At 49.1% G+C, this 15,690-nt stretch overlaps 1 protein-coding gene across 6 annotated transcripts in view; it reads right to left on the bottom strand.

The window, feature by feature from the left end:
* Window positions 1-15,690, bottom strand: part of LOC110086039 (tyrosine-protein phosphatase non-receptor type substrate 1) — a 315,660-nt gene that overhangs the window by 7,607 nt on the left and 292,363 nt on the right. For all 6 annotated transcript variants that reach the window (XM_072996664.2, XM_072996666.2, XM_078391962.1 and 3 more), the window contains 5 exons: window positions 14,411-14,752; window positions 6,385-6,699; window positions 5,579-5,926; window positions 4,225-4,323; window positions 1,023-1,044 (listed from right to left, as the gene is read on the bottom strand). In XM_072996664.2, coding sequence (XP_072852765.2) covers window positions 1,023-1,044; window positions 4,225-4,323; window positions 5,579-5,926; window positions 6,385-6,699; window positions 14,411-14,752 — 1,126 coding nt within the window. The remainder of the gene's footprint in view (window positions 1-1,022; window positions 1,045-4,224; window positions 4,324-5,578; window positions 5,927-6,384; window positions 6,700-14,410; window positions 14,753-15,690) is intronic.

Raw genomic sequence — 15,690 nt, 5'->3', positions numbered from 1 at the left:
TGGTTATTCCTGGAAAGTCTCATCTGCATTAACCCTTGGGAGACAGTCAGGGAAGACAGACCGAAGGGCACCCCCCTTCCCCGAGTATCAGCTGCCTCTTCTGGTGCTCCCATCTTTTCTAGTCTTGATAGAAAACTTTTCCCCTCTCCAGTCTCAAGGGGGAAATGTTTAGTTTTCAAGTGCTCCCACTATTTCTGGGATTCTGGGGGCTGTCGTCCACCCCACCAAAGTTCTCCCATCTCTTGTCCACTTGAAATGTTTCTTTACCAAAGTAAACCAATTGACAATTGTGACTTAATGCATTTCTCAAGAGGAAACATTTCCCCTAGGTTTTGGAAGTCTCTCCTTCCATTGTTAGCTGACAAGTGAGTGTTGATTTTTTACCCACAATAAGGAGGCATACTTTTCTGGAGCGCCTAGGTTTGGCATCCTACTAACAAAGCAAAAGGATTCCCTGTAGATCCAGATGACGAAGGTGAGAAGGTACCTTTGCTTAAAAGCTTTTTTGTTGGCTGGGGGCTTAGATTCTCTACTGTGGCACCTTCTTATGTGTTTCCTACAATCTCGCTTCAACTCCTGGCAATAAGCTGCTCATTTAATGCAGGGGGTGGTGGCCAGAAGACCTCAAAGACGAGACATACTATGTCTAGTTTTTTCATGGCCCCCTCTTTTTCCTTAGCTGAGGAGGTCTCCAGCAACACTGCGTCTACCTTTCTTTGTTAAAAAAATAGGTCACCCTCGCATTGCATCAGCGAGCACTTAAACCACCCATTTTTGAAAGTGGGAAGTAGATTTCTAGCCCGTTGTGGTTTTATGCTTCATATTTTGGTGTGGTCGCAATTCATGCGATCAGCTTCAAGGACAGGTAGCAACAATCGCAATGTTTGTTAGAAGGGTGGGCAGGTGTAACCCACCACACCTGCCGGCCACCAGAGGAGGGGTGCAGGCGGCTCTCGCTGTGGTGCTATATCTCACCTCACCTGCCTGCTGTTACCCAGATCGAAAGAGTCATTCCGACTTACCTTACCGATGTAGGGTCTTTACCTGCATAAGAAAAAAAGGATGTCACACCATGAGTTGTAATACAGTTCGTCCCCTGCCCGAGCTTCCAGCATTCGCCTCTCCATTCAGTCTTTAGAGATGGTGTTGGGAGGGTTTGAAAGAACAGCCTTTGGGTCTATCTATGGGAAGATCCTTCAAAGGAGACAGCTCCCCCCAAATAAAAGCTCCCTGTATGGCTACAACTGGCCTCCTCCAAGGCTAATGGGATGATAGAGAAAGGGCCTTGGACCACTAGGGGCTTACAGTGCCTGGTACCATTGAATGCTAAGAAAAGTGACTTTTTTTGGGCTACAGCACCTAGTATCCCCCAGCCAACATGGCTAGTGATGCAGCTTCATGAGGAATGCTGGGAGCTGTTGTTAAACACACACACAAACACATGCACATAATACTTCAGGTGCAATCAGATGGAGATAGCTCAGGGTTTAGACCACATGGCGGCACAGTCTGGTGCAAGCTATTTCCCAACGATCAGGTGATGTACACGAGATGGTATACCAGTCTGATCACGCTCCGTGCTCCAAAGCCAGACCTTTTCTGATCCGGAAGCAGTGCTACTCTTATTTGGAACTGGGATGGAGCGACTCCTGTAGGGAAGGAAGGCTCTCTTTTAAGGGAGATCTCTCCCAGGGAACGCGACCCTTTCAGGTACAATCAGATGCGATCTTGTATCAACCTCTGATAGGACAATAATGCCACATGAGGAGAACGGTGCATGGCTTGGGTAATTAGACCCAAGGTAATTAAGTCAGCCCGAGGATGGAGAAAGTATATATCCAGATACTAATTAGGGGTGAAAGCAAAGGGACAGACCTCATGCCCTGTCTGTGGCTCCCTCGGGGACCTCGGGTTGGCAAATGGGTAAGGAAATGGATAGTGATCAGGTCCTGTTGGCCATGCCAGCTAGGGAATGCTGAGAGCTGTTGTTCCAAAATGTAACTTAGAATCCTAGACTCATGGAGTTGGAAGGGGCCTCTTAAGGCCATCGAGTCCAACCCCCTGCTCAAGGCAGGAATCCAAATCAAAACAGGTCTGGTAAAGGATGGTCTAAATTTCTCTTGAATGCCTCCACTCACCGCCTCTCGAAATCATTGGTTCCAACTTCTCCAAGTTGTGCAGGAGACCTTGCAACGGGACCCTGTTGGCTTTCCACCAGCGCATCGAGCCTCATGGCGATTCCCAACCTTTGGGTCCCCCGATGTTCTTGAACTAGAACTCCCAGAAGCCTCCACCTCTAGCTGTGCTGGCCAGGATTTCTGGGAGTTGTAGTCCAAGAACATCTGGGGGACCTAAGGTTGGGAACCAGTGCTCTAGTACCATCTCTTCCAGTAAGAGTCCCAAAAAGAGTATGGTCTATAACTGCGAAATCCCAGTGTTTCCAATACATATGACAACAGTTGCCAGCATATTTAAAGAAAACGAAGGACTGATGAAAGAGGGATGTGATGTGGTCCAGGAAGAAAGACCTTGCACGGAGGCAGGTCCTTGCCCCAGTTTAGTTCTAGTTGGAGGTGTCAAGTACAGTAGGAGCCTCTTATCCACAGGATCCGTATCCACAGATTCACTTATCCAGTCTGAAAATATTAAAAATCCTAGAAATCTGTATTTCTAAAGATGAAGTTACCAGAGCTGGCCACTAGAAGGGGCCAGAGACCAGGCTATGTTTAGCATTCAGTATTAAATACATGTTTGCTCTAATCTGTGTTTTTCAGCATCTGTGGAAGGGGGGAATTGGAGCCGATCCCCATGGATATGGGGATCCTTCTGTATTCATTGGTAAGTCAGATGAGAGTGGATCTGTTCTTCAGGGCTGTATGGTGGTAGTAAAGTACAGGGCCGAGCAGTCAAATTAAGATCAACTCAGAGGCCCAGTTTAAGACCTTGGAACATACATGGTTTGACTACCTAAGGGAGCACAGCCTCTGGCTTGCCTCTTGTTTTGGACTTCAGTTCCCAGAAGCCCCAGCCAAAGTGGCCAAGGATATGGAATGATGGGAGCTGTAGTTGAAAATGTACGGAGTACCCTCTACTGTTGGTTCAAATTACACGAGTTTGCAAGGTGCCCAATTTTGGCATGCCTTCCTAAAGGAGATACACCGGATCCAGTACCTTTGTTCTGTTTTGGTGCCAAATGAAAATATTCCTCTTTTTTTTTTTTTTTTTTTTGGATGGGCCTTTTGCTTTCCAGCTTGGAGAGTTTTAATCGTTTCTTCTAATTTAAGCGATTGTTGTGTTTGTGCATGGAAGGTGCTGATTTGATGGTTGCAGAAGATGTTCTTTTGGCTCCCTATTTTTGTCAATATATATATATTGACAAATTCTATATATACGAGAATTCTATATATACTAGAATTGTTCTTTTCAAACCGTCACGTATGCTACGGTGCCCTTGCCGACAAAGGACAGACTATAAATAATTTTTTTAACTCCATTGGGCTTCTATGCTCTTCCACTTCAATGTGTAGGCTTGGATCAAGTCCTTTTAGAAGAGAGTAGGCTGACTCTGACTCCCAAGACTGTTTCTGAGACCTCTCCCCACCATACCCACTGAACTTCCATGGCCCACTCAGCCACACTTAAAAAAAAAATAAAAAATGTAAAAAAAAATTGAGGGGGAAAGCAAATAAGTGTTGTTGTTTTTCCATTCCTGGAATCTTGAAGAAGCAGTGATATATATATATTTTTTGCAGTGGGTGGGAGCTGAAGGAGCAAGCCTACAGAAGTGGAAGTTTGATCCCTTCCTGCCTTACTTATTTGGCTGATTTTGGCCCCTTCTGGGCTTGCTGCAGCCTAGGGAGAGGGCTAGGCTCTGAACATTTGATTCTCAGCCCCCCCAATAGTTGCCCACTTCCATTTCAGAACCCCCCCTGTGACTGTGGAAATCCTGTCAGCTGGTGGAGAACCTCTCACTGCCTACACACCCCTGAGGATGAGGATGTAGGATGACTGAACCCACAGGGAGAGGACTGTATCTGGACCACTTGTAGAACCCTTAGGTGCAACCTCTTTTCCGGGGACTGCCTGCACCTTTCCTGCCTTCTGATTGCATCCTCAAGGATTTCTCAAAGGGGCCCGAAAGGACGCACAGAGAGAGAGAGAGAGAGAGAGAGAGAGAGAGAGAGAGAGAGAGAGAGAGAGAGAGAAATAAAAATCCTTTTTTACCCTTGTTATGCCTTGCTTGGACGAGGTAGATGATGGCCACCACCAGCACAACCAGGAGGGCGCACACCACCGCAACGATGATAAAGACACTTTTTTCACCTGCAAAGAGATGTCACCCGTTAACGTCCGAGCTGGCCTCCTGCCTTTTTTCTTCATCTCGACACCAAACCAAAAGCAGTAGGATCCTGATTTTAAAAATGCATGCCCGCCGAAGCGACACAACAAGGAGCGAACGAGAATTACAGTATAATGCTCCAAATGATACCAAGGCGGTTTATCTGACAGGATCAAGACCTTCTGCAACAAACCAACCGCTTCTAAAGGGAATGGAATATAAATGGGGAAGAGATAGGCTGCCCATCTTGGGGGCTGCAGCCAAGAAGGCCCTGTCCCTTGTTCCCACCAGTTGTATTTCTGACAGCGGTGGAACACACAGAAGGACCAGTTCTGACCAGCAGGGGTCAGTGGGTTCTCACTGGGAGATGGGAAGGGAAGGAAGTGAATAAAGGAATATGTGACATTGCAAGATGTCAAGTCAGATCACAGGTCTGCTGAGGTCAATTGGTGTTCCTCTAGCAACCTTCTGCACGCCTTCACCCTCCAGAAGTTGACATAACCCTCAGCTACCAACTAGGGATGGACATGAACATCAGTTCAGAGGTTCGTGCCTGGCCCGTGACCCGCTCACCAGCCCGTCTGCATGCCTCTCCGCCTCCTCTTCTGCTGTTCAGCCAGTCCCGACAGGAGCATAGTCTTGCTTGTCCCACCTCTTTGTCTGAGTGGGCAGTCGGGTGAGGAGGTGGAGAAGGGAAGCCCCTGCTTCTGCCAGGGATTAGCTGAACAAGACAAAGAGGAGGAGGAGGAGGAGGAGGAGGAGGAGAGGAGCACATGCCAGCTGGTGAGTAAGCAAATCCAGCAGGGGAGGTGGGGGAAGGAAACCCATGGTATCTGTAGCACTGTGCTTACGAACTGGCACAAACCAACAAACCAAGATTCATGCCCATCTCTACCACCAACATACTTGGGTCTTCCCTTAACATGTAACAACTCTTCCCGGGTTACAGATTAGAATCCTTCCCAGCCATTTCTGGCATTATTTCAGACAGAAGGCGAGACTCTTTCCGTGAAGACCATGTCTCCCCCACCCCACCCCCTGTCAGAGCCTCTCCGGTCAAGAGGGAGGAAGGCAAAGGTTGCCTGCGATCCGTAGACTCCCTTAGGATCTGCTCCCAAGAACAACCTCACCTGCGCATCTCCAGTGCTGAAAAAGAACCCAGGCAACCTTCATTGAGGGCAGAGTGGGGACATGCTGTTCCCCCCCCCCCGAATAATGGTGGTGGGACTCCACATTCACCTGTTTCAGACTCAGGAGCGCTCTCGTCGCCTTCAGCCTGCGGCCGGATTATCAAGGTCACGGTTTCATTGATGGGCGGCTGAGAATCATGGGCGACCAGGCAGGTAAACACCGACAGGTTCCTCTCCTCGGTCGCTTTCACCTCCAAGGTGCTCCTGAGGGAGGAGGTCCCATCCCAGTTCTGGGTCACGGTATCCACCGTCGCCATCTCGCTCTTGGTGTTGTTCTCCAGCCAGATCAAGGTGGCGTCACTTGGATAGAAAGTTTCCACGCTGCAGGTGAAAGACACGGTGCCGTTGAGCGGCACGGGAGAAGAGGGACTGGTCTCCACTCGGACGCTGGGGGGAACTGTACAAAGCAAACAGAAGAAATCGGCATCTATCAGACATTAATATTTGGTTAAGGGAAATCTCTCTTGCGTTCTCAGAGGGCCAGAACTGAATTCTGCTGCCTCGGTTTTAGTTTGTGGCGTAAGTGAAATGGCCAAGTTTTGATCATAGCAAAATCGTGTGCTTATCAACTCAAATATGGTGGCTACGAGCCATTTACTGAACCTCCTTTGCTGCCTTAACTTATTTATTGCATACTATATAATGGGCCTTTTCCCCCGCCCCCAGAACGGAAACCCAAAGCCAGGTTATTGAGTTTCACCAGGACTGGACTGTTTTCTGTCTTTTAAAAAAAAGCCAGTGTGGTGTAGCGGTTGAGAGTGTTGGACCACATCACCTCCTCCTTTCCTTCCCATCCTTTCCCATGCTTCATCCAGAACCTTTCCCACCCCGCAACACACACGCCATGCCTTGTACCTCTTAGGACCTCGCCAAGGCTAAAACTCTGCTCCAGGGGGCTTGGTAAGGTGTTGTGTGTGATCCGGCAGACGAGCTGCGACTTCACGTCGTCTTTGGTGAGCCGCACGTCCACGGTGCTCCAGACCTGGTAGGAGATGCTCTCTCCTTCCGGCAGGACCTTGGTCTGCGAGGGTTGGATTGCCCTTCCATCCTTCATCCAAGTGAGTGTGATGTCTCGGGGGGAGAATCCGTCCGAGGTGCAGTTGAAGGTCACCACGGCCCCTGACTCCACTCTGCCTGTGGGGCCGCTGATGGAAGGCGAGGATGGTGTGGCTGCAGGAGAAAAGGAGTCACAGGTAAGCCAAGATTCTTTTCTGGAGAGTCGAGGACACACAGGTTAGTTTCAAATACAATTCCTGGCATCCCCAACTAATTTTTTAAAAGTAAATTTCCAAGCTCTGCAAGGAACAGGTGGTCTTCCAAAGTAGCTGGTTGCAACCCCTGTCATGCGTCACCATTAGAGCTCTTCTAGCTGTGGCCGATGGGGGCTGTAATCCAACATCTGGCCAAGCCTGCGTTTTTTAGAGGCACATCAAAGGAAGTGCCTCTTTCCGCTATTTAGACCTTTAGCGCAACTCTCTCACACCCTATCATTCTAAATGAACAGGTGGGCCCAGAAGCCTATCAGATGTCACTGGAACCAACTATTCGACAAGCCCTCCTCAGTAGCTAAGTTTACAGGGGATGATGGGAGCGACAGTCCAATGCACGTGGAGGGCTGCACACAGAGACCAGGAGAGCCAGATCCCCATCCCAATTTTACTTACAATGCAGAGCTCTGAGAACACAATGTTGGGTTCAAAATTTGAAGTTTTTGAACCCCATACTGTAAGCATATAGATGGGTCTTCCTTCTCTGAGAGATGCAACTCCCATTATCCACAAGTGAATAGATCCTGAAGATGCCAGCTTGGGGATCTCTTGATCCTTCTGAAATCACTACAATGTTTGCTTATCCTCAGGATTCAGGAAGGAGGGGGTGGGAGAAATGAACATCTGAACAGTTTTATGCTTACGTTTGACATATTCCCCTTTGGTATGAAACAGATCAGAGCTCAGAAAAGTCACTCTAGTTTGAACAACTACCACAATCCACCATCTAACACAGGCACTAGCCGTGCTGGCTGTACAATTCTGGAAAGCTGTAATTAAAAGTAAATGAGTAAATAAATCCAGAAAAAGGGTACGTGCGTGCATGTCAATCTGTAAGAAGAACATGTAATTATGCTGGCATTTCTCAGACGTACAAAGAAGCCATAGACCAAAAAGACCATAAATAGATCATGCAAAATGCCATTCTCTCTCGGATGCCCAGAATGGTGGTTTCCTTCTACGTTTGTTCAGGGCCAGTTCTGAAACCTCAGCTGGATGCAAATACCTGGCCTGCTGTTTGCCAGGTGAGGAAGATGGAGTTTCTGCTCTCCTCCATCTTCTGGAGAAGGAATCCTGTCCTCTTTTCTTCTTCCGGATGAGCTTTGCAAGGGCCTTTCTAACTCTGACTCCTCAAGGCCCTCTTCTCCAACTTGGAACTGAAGTTATTTTCCATGGTATAAAACACAGAGTTGGTTGTGGGTTTTTTCTCCATGGCCTCCCCACTCCACCCCAATCCCTGAACACACCATCTTTGTAGCATTCAGCTCTGATAAGCTCTGGAGAGTTCAAAAGCATTTCTGTTTTGTGACTGTATCGCTGTGCCTAATAAAAATATCCCCTGCCTGTGGGTTTTGTAGCATAAAAGTAGCTCTTGCAAACTCTGGAATGGATACTGGCTTGGTGACTCTTTGAACCCACCATCCTGGTGATTGAAAAGAAGCTACAGGAGAACTCAGAAATGCAGAGTTTGTTTTGAGACTCAAGGATGCAACTCTGCCAGAGGATCTGGACCATATTCTGAAGAGCCAGCAAACCTTCTCCTAAATTAGGGTGAGAAGTCTCCAGAGGTCTGATGTACATTAGACTTGCTCCCAGGAACTCCACTGCTTTCTTTCTCTTTTTTTGTACAACCCCCCCCCCCCGAAAGAGCTGGGCATGTTTAGCTTTGAGAAAAGAAGTCGGAAGGGAGACAGCAAAGCACTTTTCAAAGACTTGAAAGGCCGTCCTACAGAGGAGGGGCAGGATCTGTTTTCCATCATCTCAAATTGCAGGACACAAAACAATGGGCTCAAGGTACGGGAAGCCAGATTTCAGCTGAATATCAGGAAAAACTTCTTAACTGTTAGAGCGGTACAACAATGGAACTCATGGCCTCAGGAGAAGATGGTGATCACTTCAATGCTGAAGGCATTCAAGAAGAAATTGGACAGCCACTTGTCAGATCTGCTTTGACCTGAATTCCTGTCTTGAGGAAGAGGCTGGACTTGATTGCCTTATAGGTCTGTTCTCACTCCATTATTCTATGAACATGCTTAATTAATCCATGGGGTTGTGCTCCCCCCACAGGTTTCTGAGGTCCACCAAAAGATGGAACAATCGCCTCTTAGAAAATTGTTCAGACTTTTCCCGGGGTGTGGAGGGTTGCTGGAAGCCGCGTTTCCAGGGGATGCTGGATGTTGCCGACTCCTAAATTAAATGAACGGATTTTTCGCCAGATTAATTAAGAAATCACATCAGGTTGGGGGACGTGGCAAGTCTCCTAGAAGCAGTTTCTTATAAAGGATAATTGTAAAAGGTCTTCCTGGGGAACAAATGGCACGGTCATTAAGACCTGAAACAGGGCCAAAAGAAGAGGGGGGGGGAAAGAGGAGGGGAATTAAGTGTTTAAAAGTGGGGACAGAAGGAAAGCCAAAGGTACATCATGGAAAGGAAGGGAGAGAGAAGAGAAAGGGGCGTCTCTGCCTGTGTCAGGTGGTAAAAAAAGCTGGCTGGATAACTCAATGGTTAAGTAGAGGTTGGGAGTTCGATTCCCCAGTGGTGTCTCCCAGGAGAAAAGCCAGCCTGGGTGGCCTTGGGCAAGCTGGACAGTCCCAGGGTGCCCCTAGAGGAAGGGAGTGGTAATGCACCTCTGAGTAGTCTCTACTTGGAAAACCCTTGCTCTAAGTCACAAATAAAGGGACGTGGTGGCGCTGTGGGCTAAACCGCAGAAGCCTGTGCTGCAGGGTCAGAAGACCAAGCAGTCGTAAGATCGAATCCACGTGACGGAGTGAGGGCCCGTTGCTTGTCCCAGCTCCCGCCAACCTAGCAGTTCGAAAGCATGCAAATGCGAGTAGATAAATAGGTACCATCTCGGTGGGAAGGTAAACAGCGTTCCGTGTCTAAATCACACTGGCCATGTGACCACGGAAAGATTGTCTTCGGACAAACGCTGGCTCTATGGCTTGAAGAGCGGGATGAGCACCACCCCCTAGAGTCGGACACGACTGGACAAAAATTGTCAAGGGGAACCTTTACCTTTAAGTCACAAATGACTTAGAGAGAAGACTCCCCGGAAAAGACCCGGATGTTGGGAAAGTGTGAGGGCAAGAGGAGAAAGGGACGACAGAGGAGGAGATGGCTGGACAGGGTCATCGAAGCGAGAAACAGGAATCTGACCCAACTCCGGGAGGCAGTGGAGGACAGGAGGGCCTGGCGTGCTCTGGTCCATGGGGTCACAAAGAGTCGGACATGACTTCACGACTAAACAACAACAAAAGTCACAATTGACTTGATGGCATAGGATGATGATTAATATGACAAAGAGGGAATGGCTGTTGCGTAATGGCTATGATGACTCTGAAATGCCATTCATTTTGCCTTTGCCATGAATACAGGCCAACTCCAAATTCAGAGGCATGAACCAGCATCCTCCTGGGAGCGGAGAAGTACCACATTAGGCTGGGTTAATTTCAAATCCCTCAAAGCACATCCGTGAGAATGGGAGAAGTTGTGTGCCAAAAGCTGGCACGGGAGCGAAAAGAGAAAGTGTCGGAAAAGGACTTTTCTGCATCGTCGTTAAGGGACGGCACCTGCCGAACAATCAGGAGCTACGCTGAAATGTCAAAAATGAAGTGGAGCCGTTTCAATCGTCCTCCCGCGCCTCCATCCATCAGGAGAGAATTATGGATATTTTATGCAGTCTCCTCTGGAGCGAATGTTCGCGCAGGTAATGTTTCGTGCGCTGGAGGCAGGGAATGAGCGTGGAGAAAGAATGAGACTTTTGGATTGAAGCCAGCTCCTAACTGTTGAATTGTTGAGCGGGGGGCGGGGGGGAGGCAAGAGAGAAAAGCCTCCAGGAGTGGCATTCTCCTGAAGAAACAAATTGCAGGCTTCATTGTCCCTTGATTTAGCCCACTTTTGCAAACGTTAAGTTGTGCGGAAGGGGAAGTCGATCGCAGGAGAGCTCCAGGCTTGGAGGTGCGGGTGGGCGGCCTGTGTGTGGGGTGAATATGTTTGGTGGTGAAAATTGGCCCGGGAGCTTCCTTCCTCTTGATCACTTGGATAAAAATGGTGTGCCACAGAATCTGATTGCTAAGAAGACAGGTGGGGGCCTATTTTGAATGCCATGAACCTAAGCAGCTGCCTTATAGTGGATCAGAGGCAGGTCTATCTTGCCCCGTCTTCTCATAAGCTCAGAGTGTGGGAGCGCATGGCTGCAGAGAGAGGGGTTTGGTACTTTGAAAAGGAGGAGCCCGCTGAAAAACCCCGTGGAGGATGGGCTTCTGTGCCCTGCCACCTATGTGGCCTTGTGTGAGGTGCACGTCCTCAAAACGCCCCCCAGAAGAAGGGACTTGATATCTGGAAAATCCTGGGTGAGTCGCAGGGAATCACAGAACTATGGAGTTCTATCGGGCCCAACCTCTTGCTCATGACAAGAATCTGAATCCAAAGATAAGTTGGATCTGAGTTGACTACACAATATTATAATTATTATTGTGAACTCTGACTGGCAGCCATAGCTCTCCCGTAGGGCGCCCCTCTGCCCCTATGGAATAGCGCTACTCAGAGACTCTGCCCTAGAGATGGGGGTATTCGTATAGGCAGGAGGCAAGAGGACAAGCCTGGCGGCAAGGTCAAAGAGTGGCGAGCGGATCGTGCGCTGCAGAGCCATTGGTAGCATCGTGCCGTCTGCGTCCGCGGCAGATGGGTGAGTGGACCGTTTGGCCCCATGGGGCTGGACCCTCATCAACTCCATCTCTATTCTGCACTGTTGAGCTGTAGCCCCACCCTTCCCGTGCATCTTTCAAGAAAGTACTCTAAGTATGAAGGAACTCTCTTGAGTCCATTTGGTAAGAGGATGTGTGAAAAGAAGGACCTGCACCCCTCTGTGGTTGTTCTGTGCCATCAAGTTGGAACGGACTGAGAGCAACCTTTATCAGGCCTTCAAGGTAAGTGAGATGTTTAAGGAGGGCTTTCACAATTCTGCACCCCCAATGAACTTCCGTGGCTGAGTGGTGATTCGAACCCAGTACTCCCAGAGTCCTAGTCTGTCACTCTATCCAATATACCATGCTGGACCTCCTCCCTGTGCACCAATACGTCTTCCAAGGCACCCACGTGAGCACTCTTTCACAGATTCCACTCACTGAGCATACTGGAAAGTGAGCCCAATATTTTCTGTAAGCATGTGTATTCTTACTTTCTACATCTGTAGGCTTCCTGAATACACTGATTTTTTTTAAAAAATTATACACTTGGAAATTAAGATTTAACTGTTTCTGAACCATTCACATTGTGGGACTGGCAAGAGTCCCCCCACCTCCACCCCAGCCGCTAGAGTGGGCTTTCCGCTCTCCGAAAGGGCTGGCTGGATTCCCTACCTCCAGCTCACCCGTGGACTGGGGCATTGGTGAGGGGGAAGCACACCACGTCCTTGAGGTTGCAGGTGTGGCCCCGGCAGGGTTGCCTGAAGGAGGAGCCGAAGACGAGTGAGGAGGACTGAGGGAAGGACGCCGTGAGTTAGGAAGCATACGAGGCCCAGGAGATACTGTCACTGCCAGAGAAGTCAACAGCTGGATGGGAGATGGTGCACAGACGGGATCCTCAGGTTGGCTACTGGGTCGAGCGGCTCGTCCCACCAGAGGAAGCTGCCCAGGCCCGTTGGGATCAGGCAGGGTGCCGAGAGATTCAGAGGCTCGAGAACCAGTGACGGGCTTGCCGTTGGGAGAAGAAGCTCCACAGTCAACCTCCCTCCAGCAACTGTTGGTGGGGCTTTGGGGGAGCAGTTGAGGATGGAGCCTTTGCCTGGTGTCTTCAGGGACATTTGACGGTGTGTATCTAACACACTTGTTGAGGACCCCATGTCTGGTCCACCTCCGAGGGGTCCTGGATGTGGTAGAGAAGGCAGGACTCTGCTCCTCCCAACAGAAGACTATACGGGGGAAATGCCCCAAAGACTGAGGGAGTGAAGTCAGCTCCCTGACACCCTGAGTTATCTGTTTTATGTTAATGACCCTGTTGGCCTTGAAGAGTTCTGTTGCTCAATAAAAGTGTCTGTTGCAGCAACTCCTCTCAATGTCATCATGAAAAGGGGCCACAGGGGCCTGTCACAGATGCAGACACCTTGTTAATGTGTAGTTTATGGAACTATGTTTGTTTTGAGTGTGCAGAGCTAAAGTTAGATGGTGGGCCTCGACAAGGCAAGGATTGCCCCATTTTGCCCTGATGTGTTATCTCATCACTTGAAAACTAACCCAGGAGGGCTTCAACACTACACAGTTAGAGCAGCATGTTGTTAATCTAACTGCCATGGCTCCCTCCTACACAATCCCTGGATTTATATTTGGTCAAATCCTTGTTGAGTGATCTGCTAAAGAGCTCTGCTTCTTTAAATTACATCAAAGAAATCTGAGTATCTCACCACACTGTAAAATCCAGAATTTCAGAGGATTGATCCTGGATAAAGTGGTGTCCAACTCAGATAACAGTCTAGAGTAAAGCTGCTGTTGGTGGGAAGGAGGACCTTGAAAGAAGATGTAATTTGAGGCAGGAAAGGAGGGCTTTAATATTTTAATTTTTTTTTCTACTCCTGCTGTTTCTTCCCTGTTCTCTTCCATTAGATTTGGTGTAGGGAACCCTGTGGCTATGCAGACATGCAGGATTAGCCCCTGGGCAGGGCTTCATCCCACTGAACATGCTCTGTGGAGTACATAGGAGTTGCTGGGCCAAAATCTTATTGGGGGAAAAAAAATTCAGATGATGAAGCATGGGTCCCCCCTCCTTTTGGCACCTTTTACGTAACCACGTGCATGACCCATTTCATGCCCAATGTAAGATTGTGGGCATGAAGGGGAATCTGCTGGAGAGAGGGGATGGCTAATTGTAGTGCTTTAGGTGTGATCAGGTAGATAAACAGGAGGATTCTGGCCCGGGAAGGGAACAGGTTTCCTCACCCCTGCCTTAGGTAGATTCACCCCCTCCTCCATCCCCCTTTTTAAACTTTGAGTTGCTCGCTCTCTCTGCTACCCCGTATCATCGCCCATGTTGCTAGAATGCCCTGTCTTAATCATGCACTTCTGACAGCATGGAGTTGTTCTGAGTCCCTGCTTCCCAGTTCCTACTGAGGACATCCATGAAACTGGCGATCACACAACACGGATTATTCCACATGTTTCTAAATGGAGTTGGAGGACCATAAGGCTGATGGAGTTCAGGTCTCCCTAAAGCGCATGCTCAGATGATTGGAATCCTAGTGGGAATTATCTTCCGAAAGGCCTCCCTCCCTCACTCTCTCTGATCATGGCCACTGGCTCTCCACCAGGCCGTATTCCTAAGGGCACGAATGGCACACATTCTATGGAACCACCTGCTGGGGGGGGGGGGACAGGATTTCACTCTAAAGACTGGGTAGCTAAGAGATGCTGGAAAGAAAAACGGCCAGCCAGATGAGGAGTTCCGCACCCTCCCTTCTTCTGCCACGCCTTCCTTCCAGCCTGCAGCCCCTAGGGTTGGCTTTCATTTTAAAAGCCTGAGCCCTGGGGTGCCATTTCACTCCCGTGTTCTTGAGATCATTGGGGAACGTTTCCTGTCTTGGACACACAATAGAATTTGGATGTGTGCGTGTGCGCACTTACCAATCACAGACACCTCCGTGCCCTGACCAGATTTCTCTTCTCTCTCTGGGCTTCCTGCCCTGTACTTCACACAGTAATAGGTGCCAGCATCCTCCGGTCGGATGTTGGGGATGCTGATGCTGAAGTCTGTGAGGGATTCAGGAAAAATCATGGTACCCCGCTGGGAAGAGTCTCCCCTTTGACTATAAACGGGTCGTTGGCTTCTGTCCAGCCCCTTGTGCCATTTCACGCCACCTGGCCCACCAAGTCCAGTCAATGTGCAGTTCAAGGTGAGGGTCTCCCCTGCTCGCACGGACAAGGGTCCCGGTGTCTGCAGGATCTCCAGTGTCTGGGCTCCAGCTCCTGCAAACAAAAACAGGGCATCGTAAATGTATGTTCCCTTTGGAAATTAACCACCATTCTTCTTTGTGGCAAGGGAATATGGAGCCCTGCCCTACTCTCTTCTCATACTGTATTTACTGTACGCATATGTATATACAGATATATTTATTGCATTTCTGTTCCATCATTCTTCTCTGTCGTGCGAATGGCTGATGGTCGGATTCTGAAAGATCTCCTAGATTTAGAATTAGTGCAGGGAAAGCACCCCAGAGGGAGACCACATCTGCGATACAAGGAGATCTGCAAGCGGGATCTGAAGGCCTTAGGAATGGACCTCAAGGAGGGGAAACCTTGACCTCTGAGCGTTCAGCCTGGAGGCATGCAGTGCATCACGGCCTCTCCCAATTTGAAGGGACCCTTGTCCAGCAGCCCGAGGCAAAGAGGCAGTCACGAAAGCAGCAAAACCAGGGAGCTGGACAGGGGACAGATTGGATTTGTCTTCAGGGTGGAAGGGATGGTCACTCTTGAATCGGCCTTGAATCTCAGCCACACCAGACGCTGTTCCAAGCCCTCTATTCAGAGCACATTACCATAGTCTCTCGAGACTGAAGGATGCCTAATCTAATTCTCCCAGGCCATAGACACTTCTTAATTGGCCTGATTCTCATTGAATATGTACTCTACTCTAAGCCAGTGGTTCTCAAACTAGGGTCCCCAGATGTTCTTGGACTGCAACTCCCAGAAATCCTGGCCAACACAGCAAGTGGTGGAAGATTCTGGGAATGACAGTCCAAGAACATCTGGGGGCCCCAGTCGGAGAACCCCTGCTCTAAGCCCCATGTGAACAAAGCTCAAACTGGTCTCCTCCTCCACCAGCAGTGAAGACAAGGCAGAATGACACATGATCCTGAACACATGATCCCTCAAAGCTGCCTTCTACTGGCTCACACTCTTGCTCC

The sequence above is a fragment of the Pogona vitticeps genome, chromosome 4 (genome assembly GCF_051106095.1).
Source record: "Pogona vitticeps strain Pit_001003342236 chromosome 4, PviZW2.1, whole genome shotgun sequence".
In the NCBI taxonomy this organism is placed as follows: Eukaryota; Metazoa; Chordata; class Lepidosauria; order Squamata; family Agamidae; genus Pogona; species Pogona vitticeps.
This window is presented reverse-complemented; position numbering and strand designations above follow the sequence as displayed.